This window comes from Halichoerus grypus, chromosome 8 (assembly GCF_964656455.1).
Source record: "Halichoerus grypus chromosome 8, mHalGry1.hap1.1, whole genome shotgun sequence".
Lineage (NCBI taxonomy): Eukaryota > Metazoa > Chordata > Mammalia > Carnivora > Phocidae > Halichoerus > Halichoerus grypus.
Genome location: NC_135719.1, coordinates 114,598,378 through 114,623,642, shown reverse-complemented (window position 1 = coordinate 114,623,642; position 25,265 = coordinate 114,598,378). Strand labels below are relative to the sequence as shown.

Sequence of the window (25,265 nt, the reverse complement as noted above, 5' to 3'; positions counted from 1 at the left end):
AGCCAGCCTCCAAGAACCACCACCTCCTCCACCAGAAACAAGTGCATCAGACTTAGCTCAAACTTTCTTCTCAACATCTGAAGTCATTTCCTAAACTTGTTATCAAAAACCCCACAAAGGGACACCTCGGTGGCTCAGGTCATGATCCCAGAGTCCTGGGATCGAGCCCCGGTCAGGCTCCTTGCTCAGCGGGGAGCCTGCTTCTCCCTCTCCCACTCCCCCTGCTTGTACTCTCTCTCTCTGACAAATAATTAAATAAAATCTTTTTTAAAAAAACCCACAAAATAAACACATTAAAAGGAATTAAATATTCTTCACATCTGTAGGAAAAAATCCTGTTGACCAAGCCATGGCAGAGCCCTGGGCTTTCAAGAACACAATATGAAAACCATAGAGAGAGCTGGTTTTGATAGTTGCCATATAGGCCCTGCTGTCTAGATGATGACAATCCAGTAGTGACATATTTGCTTAGTTTGGGTAAGGATCACCCCTCCCCTGTGCTTCTACAGAAGCATCTACCAAGGCACCTATCACAACAGAGCTTGCCTCTCCCATCACATTTGAATCCTTGTAAATTACTCAGTCTAGTGCATAGCCCAATGCCTGGCATATAATCATGATTAACAGATAACTGATGAATTTTTACCTTCAAAGTTCTTTCACACTGGCTCATCTTCCCCACTCAACTCTGTGTCTCTAGGACAGGACCTGGCACAGAGAAATAGGGGTGAGATCATACCTACTCCTATGCCTTATAGTGCAGGATTCCTTCTGACCTCCTCTGACTTCTATTTTCCATGATTTCACGTATACTTTACTCAGAGCTTAAGAAAAAAGAGAGATTTAAGCAGAAATGAGAAATGATCTGGCTTATGGTTTTTTGGTTTTTTTTTTTTAGATTTTATTTACTTTAGAGAGAGTAGAGAGCACGAGTGGGGGGAGGGGCAGAGGGAGAGAGAGAATCCTATGCAGACTCTGCGCTGAGCTCGGGGCCAGATGTGGGGCTCCATCCCAGGATCGAGATCATGACCTGAACCAAAATCCAGAGTCGGACACTTAATGGACTGAGCCACCCAAGTGCCCCTAAAAGGTTCATTTGGGTCCCTGGGTTGGGAATAGTCTGTAAGGGGCAAAGGCAAAAGGAGGAAGACCACTGGGAGGCCATTTCAATAATCCAGCAGAGTTAGGTTCTGGTTATAGTTTGAAGATAGAGCCCAGAGGATTTCAGGTTGACCTGAACAACTAAAAGGATGAAATTGCCTTTAGCCAAGATGGGAAGGCTGCAGGTAGAATAGATTTAGGGAGACAACTCTGGAGATACTAATTTTGAGATAGCTATTAAAACTTTAAGTGGCTGGATCTCCCATCACTACACTCCAGGCTTTCTGGCTCCTCTCCTCCCCCTAGACAGGACGAGCTCCTTCCTACTTCTCGATGCCTGCATGTGCCATTTCCTCCGCCTAGAATCCTTGGTCATCCACAGGCCACCAGTCTTGATCCCTTGATTTGTGGAGTTCTGTGTTTTATTACCACCTCAAAGACACATTCTCTGACCCTCCTTAACCAACAGCAGACTCTATCCCTCTCTCTCTCCCCTTGCAAACCCTGGTTTTCTCTTGTTGCCCCTCAGCCACCAGGCTGAAAGCTCTTGAGGCCAGAGGCATCACCCTTTTTGTTCTTTCCCCCATCCCCTCTGCCTGTACAGCACCTGACATGGCGGGCACTCAGGAAACGTTTCTGAATGGATGACTGATTGGCCCAATAGCCCACGATGAGCTACCTGATCTTTTTACATGGTTTTTAGAAGGAGGCCCTCATACTAGATGACATTTAACCCCCAGCAATAGTGGGTTGTCCATCTTGGAGACATACAAGCTGTGCGGGGATGCAGAGGATAAGGCACATGGGAGGAGCGCGGGCATATACCTGGAAGGTCTTAGGAGTGGCTGGAGATCAGGGCTGCCGTGGTAGCCTACTCAGACACACGTGTTAAGGAGCTCCCCTTCAAAGTCCCATCTCTGAGATCCATCATAATGCAGAGTAAGGGTGGCGCAAGAGGGAGATGGTCAGACCACAGGTCAGTTAATCAGCAGGCTAAGCCCTCCCCCCACACTTGCTGTCATTTCCAGAAATGGACAGGGAATACATCCATCGGCTTATAGGGAAGATGGACACGAAGAAAAAAAACCATTGTACCATGAAGTGCAAATCATGGCTTATAAGGATGGGGAGAGCCAAATGGAAAATTAAATTAAGGTGTTTGAATTCACAGGCTGAATGTACTAAATCAAGGGCTGACAATTCCAGATCCTTGAACATACCCGCATCATTAGCAGCACCATTTAACATACTCACGCTGATATTACTTCTTGGCTCCAGAACCAGAGTCACTTTCATTTCCCCTTCTGGGTGCAGGTGCCTGAGCTGGAATAGCTTCTCTCCCATCATTCTCTCACGGGTCATCTTGCGGGCAGCATACAGACGGAAGCGGGCAGCACAGGCAGCCACATGTCTGGGCTCCAGCTTGGTGAAGGTGACCTTCTCCGTGAAGACAGGGTTGGGGCCTCTCTGTATGCTTGTCCTGCCCCTCTGTTTCTTACTGGGCAGCAGCACTACGTGAACTTGCCAGGAGTTGACACCACTTCGGTCCTTATCTGGGAGGCCCTGTGCTCTCACAATGGTCACTGTGAGCTTCTGGCTGGAGGCTCTATATTCAAAGATGACATCCAGGTCACCACATTTTGAGATGGGCTCCAAGACCCCAGCTGGCACCTGGAAATTGGCCCCATCCTGTTCCTGTTGCAGATAGAGGAAGAGATTAGGAATGCAAATGATAATGCCCAAATACCCTTTGGTGAGATGGTGCCCCTCTGTGCTCCTTCGGAACCCTGTACTTTTTGACTGCTAGCACATACCCCTATACATTAGAAGGGTCTAGACATAGACATACTGGTCTATGTCTCCCTTGGACTGTGAATTCTCTAGGGGTACAGTCTCTGGCATATGGTGAGCCTTCATGAATGTTTTTGGAATGAATGAAGAAAGCTTTTATAATTTGCAAAGTGTTTTTATATACACTGACTCTCAAAAAGTACAAGTGACCACTATCATTGAAACTGAGATACTAAGTCTAAAATTAGTCAACTATGCAACTGCCAAGAAACAACTTTTTCTGGAGTCTCCAGGAGAAATGGTTGAGTCTGGGCCTGTGCTCCAAGGGCCAGGACTTCCTGCAGATGAGAATCCTTATGGGGCCCAATGACAGGTGATCCTTCAGTAGATTTTCAAGCTACATGGGAGAAAAGGTTTTAGAGTTGAGCTTCTCAAACGTTCATGTGGACTTGAGTCACTCAGAGTTTCTGATTCTGTAGGCCTGGGGTGGGGCCTGAGACTCTGAACATCTCAGGTCCTGAGGATGCCACAGCTAGCCTCAAGATACACTTTGAGTACGAAGGGTTTAGGAGGACACCTACAGCAACCACTTAGCAAACAGCAACACTGGATGCGGAGACAGAACCCCTGGGTTGAAAGCATAACTCTACCACGTGCTAGCTTTTTGGTTCTGGCCAAAAAGGCCACCTCTCTGCGCTCTAGCTGCAAAATGAGCATTAAGATGCCTACTTGATGGAGTGCTGTGGTGAGGTTTTATGAGATAGGGAAAAATACCTGGCTTAGACCAGACTCCATCAATATCTATTCCCATCAATGGACTGATGCTGCCTATTTTCAAGCATGGGCCCCTCATTATAAAATAGCACCCTTAGACAACAATTCACCCATAGCCACTCAGATCTGATGACCTCACAGAGAAAGCTGAGCTGACCTGCATTACTATAGTGAAGTACTCTCCAACAAACTATAAAGAATGTCAACATAATTTGATTTTTTTTCTATGAAGGCATGATACTTTAAACTTTGAGCTGATTCTTGTTGTAAATCGGAATCCATTCTCGTTTATATAATTGAACACCAGACTTTGCTAATTTAAAGACTACTTTAAAATATATAATAAAGCACCTCAAAAATGCACATTCATCAACAGGACTTTCCCCGCAGAGTTGAGGTAAAAGTGCACAGTTCCCTGGAGTGAGACATCCTCGGGGACCCCAGGTCTACCACTTCCTCCCCCTAGGGCATTGGACGAGTTATCTAATCCTTTCCACTCTTGGTTTTCTTCAAGAGTAAAACGGGGATGAAAACTATTTATAGGGTTGTTGTGAAAATGAAAGGATTTGACACACGGAAGACATGGAATAAATGCCTTCTCTTTTAAAATTCACATTAGTCTACCAAGAAAATTCAGGCTTCTTGCAAAATAAGGGAAGCTCCTTATATTCTTTCCTCAGCATGCATTCATGTGAGAGTGTTTCTATTCAGAGGTACTTAGTTTCAAGTGATAAAAGTGGTTGCTATAGAGACTTCTGAATACAACTGACTAGTGTAGATATAATATTAGAAGCAAGTCTCCAAGGAGTTAGGCTAACTCAGAAATCAAGTCACAGTCTTCTGTTAAAACTCCCATCTATTTTAGCTTACTCTTGATCATCTCTATATTGCTTGCTGGATCAGAAGTAATGATAGCCAACATCCACTAAGCCCTTTCTTGTGCCGGGTACCGTACTAAACCCTTTACAGATGGCAAAAGCCCACTGTTATGCACTTTAGACCTTCTTGTTTTAGACCTTTTGTTAGGTCTCCCCCTACAGGTGCAGTCTTTCAGGCTCTAAGTAGCTTCGGCCTGACTCAGCCCAAGGAGGTCCCGCCTCCTGCCCATGCGATGCGACTCTCAACTCCCACCACAGGCCTCTCTGTTGATGTTAAGGCTTGGAAAGTTACAGAATCCTGGCTGGCATTCATGTACATAAAGTCCAGCAAGTGTGTGAGGTTAATGCCCCATGCAGTAAACTTGTCTCCCCTTGGACAAGTGTCCTGAGAGCAGTTTAATACAGCTTCTTACCGCACAGTCCCACACGATCAAGCCATGGGTCACACTCAGTGGTGGCCAACTTGATTACACATTCTCATATGGCTCTCCCTTCTTCCCTGCCTCACTCCCACCTTGTCCCTCACTCTTGTTCCCAGGGATTGTATATCCTGACAAAGTAGGCTCTGCTTTTTGGGAAATCCAGCTAAGAAATATTATCTTTTAAAATATTCACATTAACCTAATGAGGGAGGAATTTTAATATCTTCATTTTATGGGGGAGGAAACTTAAGATTTAGAAACTCACTCCCTGCCCCCAACCTCATATGCCCTGCCAGGACGATGCAGGATTTTCCAGTATTAATGCTCAAAATCCCAAACCTTATGTCGAACTACGATGTCTTCCTTCTTCTCCCCAAGTCTCTCACCATAGCTATTTATGTTTGTAGTAAGTGTGTGGGGTGAGGCGGGGGTAAGATGAAAGATGGAAAGACATACTACTTTGAATTTCACATCCTTTTAAGTCCCTGCTCTTAATTATAGTTAATAGTTCCCAGTTTTGTCAGCAACTTCAATGCAAGGTAAAAATATTCGGGTCACTGAGTCTCTCTCCACTTATCCATCAGGCTATCTATTCAGACAAATGCTTGCTCCACCTGCAGGTCTGTGGAAGTCCTTTGGAGGTCTCTGAAATGACTCTCCTCAGAACCCTGCCTAAGACAGAGCTGGAGGCCATAGCCAGGCTCTGGACAGGGCCGAGCCAAGCAGTAGCACAGGGAAGCTGGGCTTTGTGGCCCCTTCCTGGGTTGATCTGAAACAAAGATTTGGGAAGGCTGGTATTTTCATAGCAATTAATTATTTCAACACATGTTACCTATCACCAGGCTCTCCTCATACGGGTACTGTTAATACCACTAATCCATCTGACCTTCCTGCAAGGTAAAAATCTCTTCATTTTTATCCCCATTTGGCAGATTTTAATTAACTTCTCAAGGCCAATGAGTTAATCAGTGGAAAGCAGAGATGAAAAGTGGGACACCTGCCTCCCTGTGTGCTCAAAATCGCCAGCCACCCTCCCATTGTCTTCCCTGCCAAGCCTTGGGTCTGCAGGAAAAAGTCGATGGCCTTTTCCAGCAGAGAAGAGCAGTGTTCAAAAATCCATCAGCCTAACAGGTAGTCACACTGCATGGCTGGTTTCCTTCTGGGGCAAAATAAACTATTCTCTTAGTTCTAATATCCCGATTTTTCTTTAAGATGGGAATACCTGTGCCATGCTGTCAAAACCCTCGTAGGTTTAAAGATTTTCTATCAGATGGAAAGCCTTTGTGTTTTAGTAAGATAGGCCTGATGTCATCTGTGTGGTCCCAAGTAAACAGACCTGCAATATGTTCCCGATGCCAGATACACGGGGGAAGACAGGGTTCTTAACACAGCTAAGAGGCAAATAAATCAATTCTTAAAAGGCAAGCTAAGCCTGCAAAGCAGGCAGTTACAGGAACTGCCTCCGAGCTGTATCTGAGGTTCTACCGTAGGAGCACCAAATTACAGTTTTTGTCTCAAAATAGATAGGAGGTTGAATGGAGCACACAGAGATGTCTGGGTATTTTTGGAGTCTGGGAACATTCAGTGCTCTCAACACCAAATCTTCTATGAAAGCTCCATGAGTTAGGCAGATGGGAGGTTACCTGAAGAAAGCAATCCCAAGCCTAAGGGAACAGTTATCAAGGGACAGAGTATTAAGAGGCAGGTAAACAGTTGTGTTTTGTTTTTGTGGTGAGAAAGCCAAAAAGAATATTTTTAAATGTTAAATGTTTTGTGTGGAATTTGATAGGACTCCACAGTAAACCAACTGGGAAGCAGAATTAAAAAAAAAAAAAAAAACTTTTAAGGTTAATAGCTTTGGGTATCTCTGTATGCAGGGCTGCTCTCGATAAGCCACAAACCACGTATCCGAGTTACTGTTTCTTGTCCTCAGCGGTAACACCAACACATGGGCACACACCCACCCACGTGTGCGCACCTCCTTATGCTCTCTCTACACATCCCAGTGCATTAACAGTAAGGTTTTGGAACATGATTTTCTGTGATTGTTTTTTTCTTCTCCTGGAGGAGCATTTGGTATGTATGACAGTCTAGGTCCTAATAAGAGATTCTACCAGTTTATTTTCCCAGGGAGACTGACGCTAACAAAATCCATTCACTTTTCTCTTTCCTCTTGCCCTACAAATTATATTAATATTTTATATACATACATTACATATTTCATCAAAACTAATTTCAAAGTAGGCATTAGACATTTATTATTTTATATCTCTTAATGTTGTAGAATCATAATAAAAGAGATCTAGCTAATAAAGAATAACCAAAAATGCCTGTTAGATAACGTAATGTTTGCAAATCTTTATCACAGTGCCTGGCACATAGTCCTTGCTTAATAAATGGTAGTGTCTATACTAATCACCTCCAATCATACCTCTGGGCGGTGAGGCATATTCTGGAGTAAGTTTTAAATAAGAAATAAATTTAGAAGGAGCATCTTTTATCGAGATTTATTCCAAAAAGCAATGTCAATGGCCGGAGGGTCATCACAAATTAATGCCATCTCCTAGATCTTGAATTCAATCCAAATCCAACAAATACACAGCAAGATCTTCATCATAATATCTTGCATCATTTCATTTAGAAGGCCATTATATTTTAGTCTAATTTTCAAATAATTCTTTTGTTCAAGTAATTGTAACTCAAGATTTGGAGCAAATAAAAATAGACTCCATTTTAATTGAAACCATGAAGGAAATAAACCAGTCTTCTCTGAAGAACTAAAAACTCTTTTATATAAACAAGAAGTGTAATTGTTGCTGGTTCCATTCTGCCACCACTCTTTTTCGCCCCTATTTTGATAGAAATTTATTTATGATTCTTTTATTGTGCACCCCCTTTGATTGGTACACATAGGGGCTGTGACTTGGTCATCTGAAAAAAAATTTTATTTCAAATAAAGGCTCCTTAGGTCTTTGTTTTTCAAGGCAATGCTTCCTTTTTGGAGAAATTTTTTTCTTGAGGCATGGGGAGCAAGAGGAAAGCAAGAACTCACCAGAGAGCACACAACACTCAAGCAAAAAAAGAATGGAAAACAAATAACTTGCCTCTGGACTCCACATGGAAGAGCTCTCAGCAGCACAGGACTCTTCAAATCCCCGGTTATTAAAGGCTGTCTCCAATTGCAGGAGACCGAGGCTGCGAGGCACGCTGGTCTCTTGGGGAGCTGCGCCATGCTGCCTGGTGTTCCCCACCTCACGTGGGGACTGTGAATGGGCAGAAACAGGGTCATCTTCACCGTAGGACAGATTCTCAGAATAACTCAGCTGGCCGGCTCCATCCAAATCTAAATTTGCAATAAGGAAACTATCAAGACCTCAAAAGCAAAACCTATCAAATAACACCTGCAGAAACATAATTGCATCCACATGGTGGATAAACTTGGTTTTTATAACCAAACAGACCATTAGTTCATTACATGGGGTATAAGAAGGTTTAATACTTTCTAATAATATGACTATGAAGGACGTGTGTTAATGTTAAAAGGGTAAAATAAACATACTAGCGTTTTGTTGGAACCAATGGCCATAAGACCTTGGGGATGGATCTAGAAAGCAAGAGCAACAATCTACTATGGAGATCATATTGTGTCCTGACTCTACCATTCTTCTTTCTGTCTTCCATGCTCTCATCTTACCCTCTCCTTGGAAGGCTTCAGTGGTTCTCTCAAGTAAAAAGTTCTCTACTTGATCCACGGAAGGAACACTGGACTTGGATTCAGATGATCTGGATTTAAATCCTAAGTCTGCATTAAGAATTTACACAAAATTTGAACTGCCCAAACCTTTGTTTCCTTATCTATAAAATGATTATAAAAACCATTAGAGAATCATTGTGGACACATGAAATAATGGCCTCCTAGCAGTCACTAGTTTTCCATAACTATTAGCCTTGCTTGCTTGTCTGTCCACAACTGGCCTCATCCAACCTGGTAAACCACATTTTCTACTGCCTCCCACTTCGCCGTCACCTGTGGCCCCATGGGCTCATGAAAACACTAGTTGTGTATTTCTATTCACTGTGGTCCTCAAACCCCCTCTCCCTCAAACTGCCCTCTCCTTCTTGTCCATCCAAAGCCCAACAACACCTGAATCTTCCCTGACTTCTTGGACTCAGTGTTTTTCTCTGACCTGAGTGTTATTCTACTTTCTCTGTCAGTGCTCCCTCATCTATGCCTCTCCCTCCTCTGCTCTAAAGTTTAGGTTACCCTCAGACAGTAAAGAAAAACAGGCGGGGTCTTCCTAAGCAATAGCTTTCACCCTGACTTTCCTCCCACATCCAGAAGGTAGCCAAGAATGTATTCTCTCTTTGGTCTCCTGTCTCCTCCGGAAGCCACCATCCCGGTATAAGAGAAAATTAGAGATATAGACAAGATGAGTGAGTGGAATGACAAAGTATAGATCATGAATTCAGCTCTTATTTACACCGTATGGTAGCAACTATTTCCACTGTTGGTCTTAAAGCCTCATCGAGAACATAATCTCCTTGGAGGTGCTAAGCCACACACCTATGCTTTCTAGTCTTTATCCACCAGTGGGTTTCACAAAACTCTCCAATAACTTTCAAGACTAGGCAGGTTAACAAATATTTGAAGCAGCCAGGTGTGCGGCAAAATGGAGTAGTGGCGACAGTGGTTTACCAGACAGTTTATGACCCACCTGCAGTAAACAGGCAAACTTAAAAAATATATTATCACCCTATGCAGACTATACAAAAACATCTTTAGGCAGACTTAGTACTCAGAGCACAACTTCCAACTCCCGATTTGGGATTTTGCAAAACCGTGGCAATCCACTGAGAAGTTCCCCTAACTGCCTTGTTATTCTTAATAATTCAATTCAGGCCCCTTGGAAACACTTTCATAGGACACCATAACATTTTTACACTCACACACTCAGTTATTTGGCAAACACACTTTAAAAAGGCCACAGAAAATGATAGAACAAGGGATATTCCATATGCAAAACCCTACAACATAAAGCAGAATTGTCTTCTAAGGCTCTAATTAGCACATCCATTCCTCATATACATGAACACTAAAATGTCCTATTAAACAGTAGGTCATCCATCAATGTGTGCGGCACCCAGCAGGATTTCAGCACAAAATCTAACTTTGCCAAGAAATTACCCCCAACTCCTACAGTGATAATACCTAGATCAGTAATAAGGGAATTTTCAAAAGCTACATTAAGCCTTGAAAAGCTATTCATAACTGAAAAACATAAGAACTATATTAATGTAACAAACCATTTTCCTTGACAGACAAGCAAGGAATGAATTAGAAAAGCAAAGCTGGGGTACAAGTCACGAGGCAGAGGAAAAAGAAAGGGGATTCACCATTACATAAAGCAATCTTCCCATCCTATAAGTTAAAGAAGACCGTGTCACCTTAAACACATACAGAAATGTAACTGCCTGTTGTCAGAGAAATGTATCCTAGCTTCTTAGAAATTATAGGCCATAATTATGTCACATCATATTTATTTTAACAGAAAATTTTGCACTTTTTAATCCATATCCCACTTTGACGTGGTATAACCCTATTATCCAGTTACTTTATTTTACACTCCCAAACCCTTCCCTCCTACCACCATCCACAATACAAATACTTTTGCCCACCATCTACAATGGTCAGTTTTATGTGTCAGCTTGGCCAAGCTATAAGCCTCAATTAATCAATCAAACACTAATTGAGGAGATACTGTGGAGGTATTTTGTAGATGTGACTAAAGCCCTTAAGCAGTTGACTTCAAGTAAAGGAGATTATCCTACATAATTAGTCCATTGAAAGCCTTAAGAGGAGAACCGAGGTATCCTTGGACACAAAGAAATTTCACCTATGGATTTCAGAGCTCTAAATTTCTGTTTCTTAGCCAGCTCCAGCAATAGCATAGGCCAATTCCTGGCAATAAATCTCTTGATATATATACCACTCTCATATCACCTTTTTTAAAAAAAAATTTTAAGTAAACTCTACCCCAACATGGGGCTTGAACTCATGACCCTGAGATCAAGAGTTGCATGCTCTACCAACTGAGCCAGCCAGGCACCCCAATGTCACCTTGATATATATAAAATCCTAATTGATACACCATCCCAAACAAAACTGAGCACAGATTCCAGGGATAATTGAGCTGTTTTAAATGACACCAGGAACGTAATGTCTAGCTTTTTTGAAACATCCTAAGAACTACGTATTTCACAAGCAAAAATAAGGCTTTGCTCAAAAACAATTAAATAAACAAACAAACAAATAAATAAATGCCCCGATAAGCAGACGATTATCCTGCAGCCCACTTTTCAGACCCACAGACCTGCTATGCAGCCTCTAATCCGGATCACTTAGCACAAACCCCTTCGTGACAGTTAATGCACAGCTACACTAAGTCGGGTAAATGAGACAAGAGAGAACTTGCCAGGGATATGAAGATAGCATTTGCTTGGTTCTAACAACGTTCCCACTCCATCTAGAATGAAGGGTCCTACTTGATGAAACATGAGACAACCTACCAATAACTCATTCATGGTTCAGATTTTACTTGGATTTGGACCTTTACTTTCACTGGTCCAACATTTTGAAAGCATTTTTAAAGTGGAAGAATTGTCTACAATTAAATTTTATCTTAGAAAATCATATTTAAGGTAGAGTGAAAAAAAAAGCTAAATAGATGGAGGACAGGCAAAAAAAAACCAAAACCCACAACTCCTCTCTAGGGTGCATGCTTAATCTCTTCCTTATTCTTAACTGCTGAAAACAAATTCACAAATCTAAAGATGAACAAAAAGAAATTACACAGAACAAAAAATCATGCAATAAAAATTACATTAACATTTCCATGGCATTTGATAACCTAAAATTTAACATGCAGTTATCCCCTCCTATGAAAATCCTGCTGATTTTCTTCAAAATCTACAGGTAATTTATCCAGTGCAGTGTGCTTTTCCTCCCTCCAATAGAGAAAGAAATGTGATCTTTCCTGTCACTCTCTGTCAAGTTTTTCAGAATCGCCAGTTATGAATAAAATTATTGCTAATTCCAGAAGTGGTGAGGGTTAGAATGGTTGTCAGGACTCTCAGAACATGGGCCATTTGTATAAATCAGAAACTAGACATTTGGGCTTTGGGGAAATGGGGCCATTAGCTTTAGAATGCAGTGAGCTGCTCCTAGGGAATCAACTGCTATTAACTTTCATTAGCTAACATTTGCCCTCTCAGCGGAGAGGGAGGACCGCTGTGATGGAACACCAGCGAAAGAGAAAACAGGAGAGGGGTGAGTGAATGACAGAGGTCAGTAGCTACCGATACAATACGGTGGTCACTTACCTGGCACTAACAGGAACAGCAATAAAATATGTTATGTTGGCCCATATCAATAAGTACAATTACATGACAGCAAATTATTACATTTCTGCTGACAAATAAATAAGGTTCTTTCTGTATATTTTCCTTTTTAAAATTTTTACTTTGTTCTTTTTCGGGCTGCCTCATCCACCTCATCAAACCAGACATTCCTTCTCTGTTATCTTCTCTCAATCTTGGAATCTCCTTTTTCTCTTTCTATTGCTAAGTGTTGCAAAATATGGAAGACCTACAACTACGCCCCCATTGGTTTGACTGACCATGTGTCCAAAGGAAAGAAGGACAAGATTAGAGAGCACAGGTCATTTAGACCATGTCACTTAAGCGGGCGGTGTGACATTTCTTCTAGCTTTCTACCTCATACGATTCACAAACCCTTCCCTGTTTCAATATCCTGTGCCTACTCAGGGTTCTGGGCATAAGAGAGTCAGGGAAATGCCTGACCTTCACTAGGGAAAGCACTAAGAAATATTTTACTGTTCTTTTGCCAGGTTGTTTTGTGTGAGTGGTGTGGAGGGAGGATTCTTCACAAGGCCAACCCACCATAACAAGCCACAAGCTGTGCTTACTCTACCTCAGAGTACTTCCCCTCCCCACTGTGGAAGGTGCTCAGTCTGAAGACGCTGGAGAATGGCAGAAGACGCTGCTCTTGCTCAGCAAGCAGTTCTCCTGTGGGGCAGGGGATGGAGGCGGGGGGCGGGGGGGGGCGACAGAAACTACAGGGAATGAGGGCAGATGTGCGGGCTATGTGTGCCGTTTGGAAAAGGTTATTCAACATTTCTGTAATGCATGTTTTTATTTGAAAGATAAAACATACCTGTGGCTTTAATAATACGAACTACTAAAAGAAAGATTTCAAAAATTGTCTGAGGCTATATAGATAACTAGAAAATAGACTCTGACTCCAAATGAGAGAAAAGGCACAGAATCTCAATGTCAGCAAACAAGTTATGTGAAATGTTTATATTTATCAGAAGAGATTAAGATTTTATAAAGTTTAATAAATACCATGCTAGCTCTAACCATTAGTGTTCAAAATATACCAAATGATAACCTGTAAGGAAGGAAGGAGTCCCACAAATCAGGGGTCAAGATTTTGGCACTTCTTATCCATTCCTTCTCCCAGTTCCCTGCATGACATCCCCTCTATGAGGTTTGAAAGAACCCCTTTACTCTGTTCCAGCCTCTAGGTCTTGCCCCATTTTCTTTTCCTCTCTGGACCCTAGATACAAGTATAGTGATTGACTCAAAGGTGTTCTTACCATTGTCCTTCCCTGTTCTAGATAAAGAAAGTGTTTCATGCAAAGAATACCTTCACAGGCAGACACTTCTGTGTTATCCTCCTCATGGATAGAGAGCAGGTGGCTGAATTTTGATTTTTGTTCCAATCCCACCTGCTTTCCTTTTTCAGATGCTTCTGAATGGAAACTCTGGGACCGGGACACAGAAATCTCAAATTGTTTGATCACCTCTTCGTCACTGTCAGAAGATGTGCATGGCTCTTCATCATCTCCAAAGCTGTTAACTGGGAGCAAACAAGAGCCGTGAGTCTCATGTGGGGCTCACAAGAATTCAGAGAGCAATAATCCAGAGAAATAGAAGAATATGGAAGAACATGAATGATTAGTCTGGATAAAGCAGGCCCAAACCAGACAGAAAGATTTTAAAGAATTTTTTGAAACACAACTTTGAGTCCAAAGAAATAAAACAGGAAAATAAAGCTTATGTGGGCAAGTAGAAATACATGGCTGGAACCCAGGAGGAACCATCAGGACACCCCTAGTTGACATAATAAGACCTTTTGTTGAGCAGGGCAGCCCTGCTGATTTGTTGCGTTGCTGACATGTGCTTATAACTGGGAACAGGACATTTGACAATGATGACAGAAAATATGCTCTTAGCCTCATCTCTTATTAAAACACAAAGAGCCAAGCCCCACTCCAGAGAAGACATACTTGCAACTGAGAACTTCCAATAGTATCCTAGTTTTGAAGAGACACCCACAGTAGTGTATGCAATTTATACAAAACAAAACTAGTTTTTATTATAATGTTCTGATGTCTTTCTCAGCACCAACAACCCAACCCAAACACCCTTTGAATTATTTGTACCACTTTCCCCATATCAGCTCACTGGTCCTTTCAGTTTCTCCAACAAGCCAAGATGGTTCTTCCCTTTGAGTTTTTTGTCTTTGTTGTTCTTCTGCCTGGAACCCTCCTGCCCCTGGTGTTTTCCTGGCTGGCTCCTCTCACCACTGAGGTGTCAGCTCCACTGTCATTTCATCCTAAACTCGGCCTCATTGTCCCACCTTTAGCAATTTTCTTCAAAACACTTCTATTCCTCTCTTCTCCCCCCATGACTTCCATGAAAATAAAGACATCATTTGTTTTGGTACCTGATGTCTCTCCATTATGTAAAACAATGCCTGTTGCATAGTAAGGGCTTAACAAATGCTTGTTAAATCTTGAAGAAACTGGTGAACATCCAGTGTTTTCTCCCAAGCCTGAGCACCCCCCACCCTCCCCACCCACACATACTCACTCAGGGTTCCCTGTGCCCGGAATATTTTCCCCCAACCCCTGTCTGGACTAGTCAAGAATCTAGCTCATCATCAGGACTCAGTATAGGCATCACTTCTAGAAAGCTTTTCACTCACCCCTTAAATCAGGTTCAGGGCTTCTTCCATGAGCTGTAAAATAGCTGTCAGCCCTGCCCTATCAGTGTTCCCTCCAGCCTTGTGACAGATTTACCTATTTCATTCCCAACCATTCCACCTAACCTGTACACGTCAGGAGAGTAAGAGGCACAACGGATCGCCCACCTTCCCATCCCTTCAGGCCCTATCTCCATGCCAGGCATACGGCAGGCTACTCTGTAAATATTTGCTGAAAGTAAACTAGAAATTATAAATAATGTTTTTTTTTTTTTCAGATAGAGAGAGAGAGTTGGGAGGGGGTTGGGAGAGAGGGAGAGAGAGAGAGAGAATCTTAAGCAGGTTCCACACCCAGCATGGAGCCAGACAGAGGGCTCTATCTCCCGACCCTGAGATCCCAACCTGAGCCAAAATCAAGAGTCAGGCACTTAACTGACTGAGCCACCCTGGAGCCCCAATGGGAAATTATTTTTAGAAATTTGTTCCTTCCATCCAAAACTCATACAGTAATTCTTGGGAAGAGTATGGTTATTAATTCACAGATGGGTCCTGAAGATCACTTCTGAATCAGAAGCTAAGAAAAAATTATAAAAACACTTTTTAAGTGAGAGAAAATACTTTAAATACCAGCCTGGTCAAAACATCTATTCTCTGTCTTATTTAAGAGTTGATATTCCTGAGTTTGTTTAGAAGATTAGTAATAATAATAATCACTTATTTGTTTGTTTGTTTATGTGCCAGGAACTGTCCTAAGTGCCTTACACATATTATCTCATTTAATCCACATGAAACACCCATTATTGCTCTCATTTTCCAAGTGAGAAAATCGAGAAAAAGAAAAGTCTACAACTGGCTGAAGATTATACTCCCAATAAAGGGTAGAACTGAGATTTGAATCAAGGTAGCCTGTCTCTAGAGGCCATGTTTCTAATTATTATTCTGAAGAACCAGAGAGAGGCAGTGGAAAGAACCTTCTGTATGCTCACATCAACCAGCTCAGTCCCTGCGGTCAAATCTCTTAACCTGTCGGATCATTTCTAATGTCTGGATCCTTTCCCAGGTCTTCTCTAGATCTAAGTTTTCTGACTCCAAACTTCCTAATGTCAACACTGGATCTGTTTTGCTCTTTTATGAAGCAGCTGATCCAAGAATACAAGAGCACATCACTGTCAGCTCACTCAATTCTGTTGGCTGTGACCAGCACCAGTAAGACTTGAAAAGCTGTGTCAAAAGACACTAGATCGGAGGGGGAGACGAACCATGAGAGACTATGGACTCTGAGAAACAAACTGAGGGTTCTAGAGGGGAGGGGGGTGGGGGGATGGGTTAGCCTGGGGATGGGTATTAAGGAGGGCACGTACTGCATGGAGCACTGGGTGTTATATGCAAACAATGAATCATGGAACACTACATCAAAAACTAATGATGTAATGTACGGTGATTAACGTAACATTAAACAAAAAATCGGAGGGGCAGATGAACCATGAGAGACGATGGACTCTGAAAAACAAACTGAGGGTTCTAGAGGGGAGGGGGGTGGGAGGATGGGTTAGCCTGGTGATGGGTATTAAAGAGGGCACGTACTGCACGGAGCACTGGGTATTATACGCAAACAATGAATCATGGAACACTACATCAAAAACTAATGATGCAATGTATGGTGATTAACATAACATAATAAAATAAAATTAGATTTCTTTAGGTTATTGAAAAAAAAAAAAAGGACACTAGATGCTCCACTAATACTAAAAAACCATCACAAGAGGCAGTCTTCCCATGTCTCAACATACTGTGCAAAGCACCTGTTGTGGGACAGACCATCACATATGAGAGAGACCCAGAGACCAATGGAGCAAAATTAAACTCCCTTCACCATTAGAGCAAGGGACCAGCTAAGCACCTGGGAAGGAGTTAGGGGGATATATGCATGGGAGGGTTATTTGGATGAGGAATTCATTGGCGTTCTAAGTCTGAGATTCCATTCCATTTATATTACGAGGTCAGATTTTTAAATGTAAGTAGTCATAGTCATCAGTCTCAAATTGAGTGAGTGGATATTTCCTCATCTATAAAATCAATAATTGAAATTCATTAATTTTTTTAGAATTCATTAATTTACCATTATATGATCCCTGAGGTTTTTTTTCCCCAGTGAGTCACTGATCATCCACAGAGGAAAGATTTCCATTTCACTAAACATATACTACATTCCAGACACCTTCTTGGGACTTTCCATATATTATCCCATTTAACCATCACAGCAACACCATGAAGTAAGGATCATTATTATTCCCATCACAGAGATGGAAAACAGAGGTACAGAAAGTTAAGTAACTTGCCCTAAGCAAGTAAGTTAGCAACAAAGTTAGCAAAGTAACAAAATGGGACTTGCACACAGAACCTATGTTTTTAGCTAATGTGCATATCATCAAACGTTATTGTGTGAGGACACTAGAGCCATACCTAGTTCACTTTTCAGAGTGAGTGAGGGTGCTCTGCCTCTTCCACCCTGAAATCTGCCAGGAGGTTGCTTCCTCTGTGAGAAGAGAAGAGCAGTAACCCCTGTGGGAATGAATACATACAGGCAGGCTGCAGCATAACTGGCCTATTGCTCCTCATGAGATTATAAATAAAACTGCATGTGCTATTCTAAGCCTCACTCCCCAAGCATCTCAGGGAATTCTCCATTTAAAAATGAAACCCGCCATCCTTCCTAAAAACCTCTCGGCAGCTACATAAGTTACTAGCGGCACTATTACAATAATAAAAGCAATTCCATATACAGCCTGTGTCCTGTGCAGGCACTATTCTAGAACTTTACATATTTTAACTTATTTACTCTTTACAATAACCTAAAGAATAGGTACTTTATCATTCCCATTCTGTGGATGGGAAAACTGAGACAAAGTGAGGTTAGTAATTTGCCAGAGTCATAACAGTTAGTAGATAGCGGAACCGAGATTCAAACCCAGGCTATATTGCTCCAAAGTCAATGTAAATGAACATAATGCTCCCTCTACCATCTGCTGCCTCAAGAGAAAAAAAAAAAAAAACTTTCTTAAATCCTGGTCAAAATCTACACAACTTTGTTTTATCACTAAAAACACAAAATCACATAGGTTGAGCTGGAAAGAATTTTTATAACCATCTTTTTTTTTTTTTTTTTTAGAGATTTTATTTATTTATTTGACACAGAGGGAGGGAGAGAGCACAAGCAGGGGGAGCTGCAGGCAGAGGGAGAGGGAGAAGCAGGGGGCTCGATCCCAGGACCCTGGGATCATGACCTGAGCCGAAGGCAGGCGCTTAACCAACTGAGCCACCCAGGAGCCCCTATAAGCATCTTTTTAAAAGATTCCTGCTACTTGCCTTGTAATGAGCCTATGTCAACAACTAAATAGGTGATCTGGATTTCATTCAACTTAAATTTTTGAAAATCACAAAATCTCATCTCAGTTGTGACAATTATTTCAGAGATAAGATAGTACTTTCTGAAACACCCTATAAATAACAAGTTAAAACCTCTTTCATGCTAAGTACCTGGGAAATAACACAGTGGCAATTTGTATTAAAATCTTCACCCCTTCATCCAATTAGCTTGCTAAAATAATAGGGAAAAAATTGGACAGTTACCATGGATGTGGATACATCTTAAAGTTGAGATTGTTCATTTCACTCCAACACAGAATACAGAGGGATCATAGATAGCACCCAAATCTCCACCACCAAAGAGAAGGCAGACTCTTCTGCAACCTTTCTGATGCTTGGCCACCCAGCTTCATGCCTTTGTTCACACACTGCCGAGGTGCTACTGTGGGATTCTTGCACTGGCAGGAAGTTTGTCCTGGAAAGGTAGACAGGGCTGACTGAAGACCCATCAATACCAAACTCCTACTGCAACGGAGTCAGAATGTCCCTCCCTCTAATTTTTAATGATTTTTTTTTTCTAGTTTAAGTAGGAAGGGGCAGAGCAAGGCCATCTTTATCTTTCACATTTAAGTAAAGACGGTGGGGCCCCAGAGCCACAGAATCTGCCTGCCAGTCAAGGCCAGAGTGGTGAAGAGTGTGGAATCCGGAGCCAAGCTGCCTAGTTTTGAATTTGGGATCTTCCATTTGCTAGTCTGAGACCTAAGCAAGTTCCTTATTCTTTCTGAATTCTGGTGTCCTTATTTTGAGATTCCTTACTTCTTAATGTTGTTGAGAGAACTAAGTGAAATAAATTACGCCTGGGTGACTCAGTTGGTTAAGCGTCTGCCTTCGGCTTGGGTCATGATCCCAGGAGTCTGGGATCGAGCCTGTTTCTCCCTCTCCCTCTGCCACTCCCCCTGCTTGTTCTCTCTCTCTCTCTCAAATAAATAAATAAAATCTTTTGAAAAAATAAATGAAATACACCACTTAGCACATGCCTGGTATATGATATATTCAAAAATGTTTTATTAGTAGTATTAGTATTAGTATTAGTACCCCCATCATGGCAGTGCCCTGGTTGGAAACCCTTTTATGAAGCCTTGCATTTACATGCGAAGGAAAGAATGTGCCTGTTCTTGCAGGGTCTAACTTGAAAACTCATCATCAGGGTTGTTGTAGGGGAAAGGTGGAAGAAACAAGGGCTGGGAGAGGAGAAGAGAAAGCCGATAATGTGAATTGTGTTACCTTCTTTACCTCACTATCCTTTTTCTCAAGCCTGGAGGTGCAGTGCTCTCGAAGAGTTGGCAATCCTGGCTGGATGTGGGCAGTGCCCAATGCCTGCTCATTTTCTTGTTTCTTTTAAGGCAACAAAACAACCAAGTGGTGATACAAGGGGAGGATTTCTTAAGCCTGTCTGCTATTTCACAGATGGAGTTAGAATTTGTAAATGATCAGTGCAGCTCTGAGCTTATTAATTTGTTCCCACCCACATAGGAGCAATTAGGTGGAAGGAAGTACTGCTCATATCTTATACATGGGAAGTGGAGACAGGTGGGAAGGGTTGTGCTCAGTGGTGCAGTACCTGGGTGCTACTTTTAGCTACAATTGCAGGAAATCCCTTATATACTAGATTTCTCAAATACCCACAGCGAACGTCTGCCCAGGGTGGCTGGATAAGGATGGAAATAACAGCAAGTTGGTTAAAGTGAAAAAGTAGAAGGGAGGTCAAATGAGACAACTGCCCATTTCAGATCCTAAGAAAGTGGCCACATTTCTAGAAACACCATCTAGCCATTATTGGATTCAGGTAGGAGAGAAAAAGATTTTTATTTATTATCCAGCCTTAGGGGTTTTTTTCAGACTATGTTCTGTGGAAGTCTAGGGTTCCACAAAGGAGTTTCAAGGCCACTACAAAAGTGGACATATGGGCGGCTGCGCTGAGTAGGTTGGGCCATACATTCTTTAGAATCAGGGCCATTTTGTTCTAATATTATTTATATTTTTATAAGATTCTGTTGGGGAAAAAATAGGAGCCCTGACACTTTTTAAAAGTTTGAAAAACATTGATATAACCCAACTCCCTCATTCTACAGAACAGAAACTGGGTCTGAGGTTACTTAAGGGACTCACCTATAGTCAAATAGCTAATTAGTGGCAAAGGACTAACACCAGAGGAAGGACTGTGCACACCTGCTTTGTCACCCTGAACCTTGTGTGAGATATTTTGATGACTCCATTTCCTATATGCACAAAGAGATGGCACTTGTAACAGATGTGAGTCAAAAAGAAAATCTTTTATTAAAACTAGTTACAGATCACTATATCAGAGAAAAGTTACAACATCGAAGATTCGAGTTCTGATAACAGCAGAATAAGTGATCTGAACTCATCTACGAATAACAATTATAAATTCATGAAAAAAAATTTAATTCAACTATTTGAAGGCACAGAGAAGTAAACAAGAGCAGGGACAATCTGCAGAGGTTCCAACTTTTGAAAGAAGGAAACTTCCCTGGGAGAGATACATGGTTACATTGCTTTTCTGCTAAAAGTACCGCCAAGTCTATGAAGTACAGGGCATCTAGGACTCTGGGAGACACAGAAGCCTTATTGACTTAAGGTGTCAGAGGACAGAATTCAGGGCAGCCGAAAATATAGGGGGAAACACCATAAAGGAGGGAACAGAAAAAGAACTCCAAAATCTGCATATGAACTTGGCAAACACTTGCCTGAAACCTGAAATATGAATGCAGGGGAAAGAATCCAAGAAACCCCCAAAAGTAACAGCTACAGGGCTAAATAATCTGAGCAGACATTTGGGCCGCAGCCTATTTCAGGAGTCAAGAGTTTGAATCTGGCCAAGTTAGAGACCCCAGGTATTCCATTAAAACTCTAGACAGATCAACCTTAGAGCTAAGACTAAAAGTAAAACTGAAACAAACCCAACAGAACAAAGTATGAAGCCAGTACTCCAAAAGATCAAAGGAATCAACTAATAATGTAATTGTGTGCTAAAACAAAAAGTAACTTACTTCTCTTCCCCACCAGGCCCAAACTCATCCAAGATAAGAAAGGAAGCATCGTGAGAGCATCAGGGGTGGGGTGATTGGCTCAGGCTATGGGGATCACACAAAGGCTGTACTGTAATAGGCAGTATTCTGAACAGACCTGTATCCATACTCACTAGGCCCTCATTTCTCATTATCTGACTCTCTCAACTACAAATGTTTCCTGAACACTTGACTTTGACAATCACTTTCAGGTTCATCACTGCAACAGGGCTCACCTGGACAAGAGCAAGTACTAAACTGTTAACCTCCCTGACTCTTTTCAGCTCTGCTCTCTAATACACATACCTCCAACAAGGGAATTTCTTGATAGGACCCAAGTGTTGTGTTGTTTTCCTGCTGTAGTGGCATTTACATACAAATGAATGGCCAAGACTGTAATTTACTCTGCTGAGAACTGTGGTGACCTGATAATTAAATTTCTGCACATGCAGAGAAAACATAAAACCAGAATGGTCGCTCTTGCTTTCTTTTCCCCAACCCCCAACACTTTTCTGTCACTCCAATGAATCCTTACAAGCAAATGTGAATCAACATTTTAATTTACAAATGTTCTGATTAGGAAGACAAAAAACAAATTCCATTGCCATGGATACTAAAATGAAGGGCCTCGGATGGGTAACGAAGGCTGAGAGAGATAATAAACGGATCTTGAGATGTGCAGGTGTTGTGAGTTTTTTAAATTCTAGCTATTCAGTTCATTCACTCATCTTTCCATTCCATGCTGCAAATCATTCTCAAGGAAGCTTCCAAAGCTATTGTTTTATCTTGCAATAGAGCCTAGTTAAGCTACAGAGATAATTTCTATAAGCCTGTCTCAAACTCTCCTCGATACCAAATCTACAGTAAATATATCCAAATATATCCAAATATATCATGATAACTGAAAAGAAATAGGTTAAAAATGCTCACTTGGCTAAGTAAGAGCTTTTTTAGAAGAAAAATAAAAACCATGTTCCAAGAAAAGGCACACAATTCATACATCATATATTCAATGGTGGTATGCATAAATTAGAATAGCAGCCCTCAATGATGCCACTGATAGATAATGAATAACTTCTCTCCATTTGCAGAAAAGTTAATGGAAAATTTTCCAAATGTTTGACTTTTCCCATGAAGTTTCTGTCCCTTGGGTGCCTGTTATCCCATATGCTGACATGCACAAGCAGGTTAAAAAAAAAAATTAACAGAGAAATGAAGTAGCTAATCATGCTTCTTTCCTTAGTTGTTTTGTCATGGATATGCATACTCATACTATGTTATATGGCTTACATCATCTAGTCATATTTTCCACTGGCAAAATGAGTCCTGCTTCGTGATGAAAATACATACATCAAAATTGCATGGGGTGCCACCAAAATCACATCAATTTTCAGCATGGAACCACCTGAACAAGCCAGGCACCACTGAATTAGAAATGTTGCCCTGAGTATAATAATGTCCCTTGTTCCATCCATATTCTTAACTGCCATGTAGAGCTTACCTCCTGTTATTTATCTTACTTACGTTTTCTAAATGGGTTTATATGGCTGTGACTCCTCTAACATGTTCAAGGAATTTGTGGTCTTAATTCATTCTTCTCTACTCTAACCCCTTAGTGTCTAACACACTGTTAGGAATAAAGCAAATCCTTCAATAATGAATAAACAAATGAACTTAAAATTAGTACAGTAGTGTATTAGCCAGATTATTCAGAGAAACAGAACCAATGGTGGAGATATACGATTTGTATTTATTTATTATAAGGTATTGGCTCATACAATTACGGAGGCTGAGAAGTTCCGAGGTCTATAACTGGCAAGCTGGAGACCCAGGAGACCAGTGGGATAGTTCCAGGCCGACTGAAGGCCTGAGAACAAGGAGAGCCAATGGTGTACATTCTAGTCCAAGATCAGGTGAAGACCGATGTTTTTGTTCAAGCAGTCAGGCAGACAAAGTTCTCTCTTACTCAGCTTTTCTGCTCTATTCAGGTCTTCAATGGATTGGGTGAGGCCCACCCACATTCGGGAGGGCAGTTTGCTCTCCACAGCCTACCAATTCAAATGTTAATCTCCTCCAGAAACATCCTCCCAGATACACCCAGAATAATATCTGATCCCCTATGTTGGCACCTGTGGCACAATCAAATGACACATAAAATTAACTATCACAAATATCATACAGAGGCAAATGCAAAGTGGGAAGAATACCAAAGAGAAGCAAGTCATACACAGGTTTTTATCCCAGCTCTTGACACTTCCCAACTGGGTGATCTTGGGTGAACTTCAGTTTATTCATCTTTAAAAATTAGACCAGCTTTTGGAAGTCTGAGGCCATATAAAACTCCTCCTGCTACAAACTCATAGAAATGCTGATAAAGGGCGCCTGGGTGGCTCAGTCGTTAAGCATCTGCCTTCGGCTCAGGTCATGATCCCAGAGTCCTGGGATCGAGCCCCGCATCGGGCTCCCTGCTCTGCGGGAAGCCTGCTTCTTCCTCTTCCACTCCCCCTGCTTGTGTTCTCTCTCTCGCTGTCTCTCTCTCTCTGTCAAATAAATAAATAAAATCTTAAAAAAAAAAAAAAAAAAGAAATGCTGATAAAATTCAAAAGATACCTGGTATTATCCCAGAGGGGTAACCAACTTGTTTGGCTGATATCTAGGATATTAAAGGCCTTGGGTTCATGCAAGGCTGGATCCAGGACCCTAGCATAAAGCTACTACTCTTTAATAGAGGCTGCCCTTTCTATGAAGAGGGGACTAGTAAATTTCAGCTAACAGTTTGGACCTAGACAAGTAGCAAGGAAGATTACTACCCACTGGGGTTGTAAATAAGAAAAAAATTATTCTATGAGAAATAAAAACATCAAGTCTACCTCTCACAGAGACATAGTACCAACACAGCACAGACATCTGAAGGTAAGAAATTAATAAGGGAAATGGGTAAGCACCTATGAAATCCAGGAGACCCAACAGAAGTGCAAAATTGCGCTATAGGAATACTTCCATAAGGCAGCGTAGGATTACACCCTTCACCAAGCACAAACATACCCCTTCTAAAGATGAGCTAACCTGAAAACACACAGAACATAATACACAAGAGGTATTAAACTGTCTTGAGGTGAGATGGAAAACAATCTAAGAACACATAGTGATTTAAATATGTGGAAGATTTACAAAAATTAGCCATGTATTAGGCCACAGAGGGAGCCTCAAAAATGTAATTATACCACATTCTAATCTCAATACAGTTAGAAATAAAAGATTTTTTAAAAATTAAAAAATGCCTTTTGGAAACCAGAATACACATTTTTAAATAATTGATGGGTCAAAGAAGAAACCCTAATTGGAATGATAAAATATTTATAACTGAAAAATAATGAACACATCACATATCATACACTTGTGGGATATATTTAAAATGGTACTTAAAAGAAATTTATGGATTCATTTAAGGTATATATTAGAAATCAAGAAAAAGACTGAAAAATTAATATGATAAATGGTCAGTTCAAGATGTTATTGATCAACAGTTTAAACCAAAGCAAAGTACATGGAAGAAATAAAAAAGGTAAGAAGTAGATATTAATAAAAAAGTTAATACAAAGAAAACATTAGAAACTAGGGAAGATGAAGACAGTCTCTTAAAGATAAGCCACTGACAAGCTTAAGACAAAGAACACATTTATAGATATAATGGACATTTAAAAATCACAAGAGAACACAAACAAGTTTTAACAATTTTAAAAAGAATAGATAACGTATAGACTGATAACCACTA

General features: G+C 41.2%; 1 protein-coding gene across 5 annotated transcripts in view; it reads right to left on the bottom strand.

Annotated features, from left to right (window-relative positions):
- SYT16 (synaptotagmin 16) overlaps window positions 1-25,265 on the bottom strand; it is a 247,546-nt gene that overhangs the window by 27,066 nt on the left and 195,215 nt on the right. For 4 of the 5 annotated variants that reach the window (XM_036067722.2, XM_078053790.1, XM_036067723.2 and 1 more), the window contains 3 exons: window positions 13,695-13,907; window positions 8,071-8,309; window positions 2,356-2,796 (listed from right to left, as the gene is read on the bottom strand). In XM_036067722.2, coding sequence (XP_035923615.1) covers window positions 2,356-2,796; window positions 8,071-8,309; window positions 13,695-13,907 — 893 coding nt within the window. The remainder of the gene's footprint in view (window positions 1-2,355; window positions 2,797-8,070; window positions 8,310-13,694; window positions 13,908-25,265) is intronic. The other variant, XM_078053791.1, reaches the window with a different exon arrangement.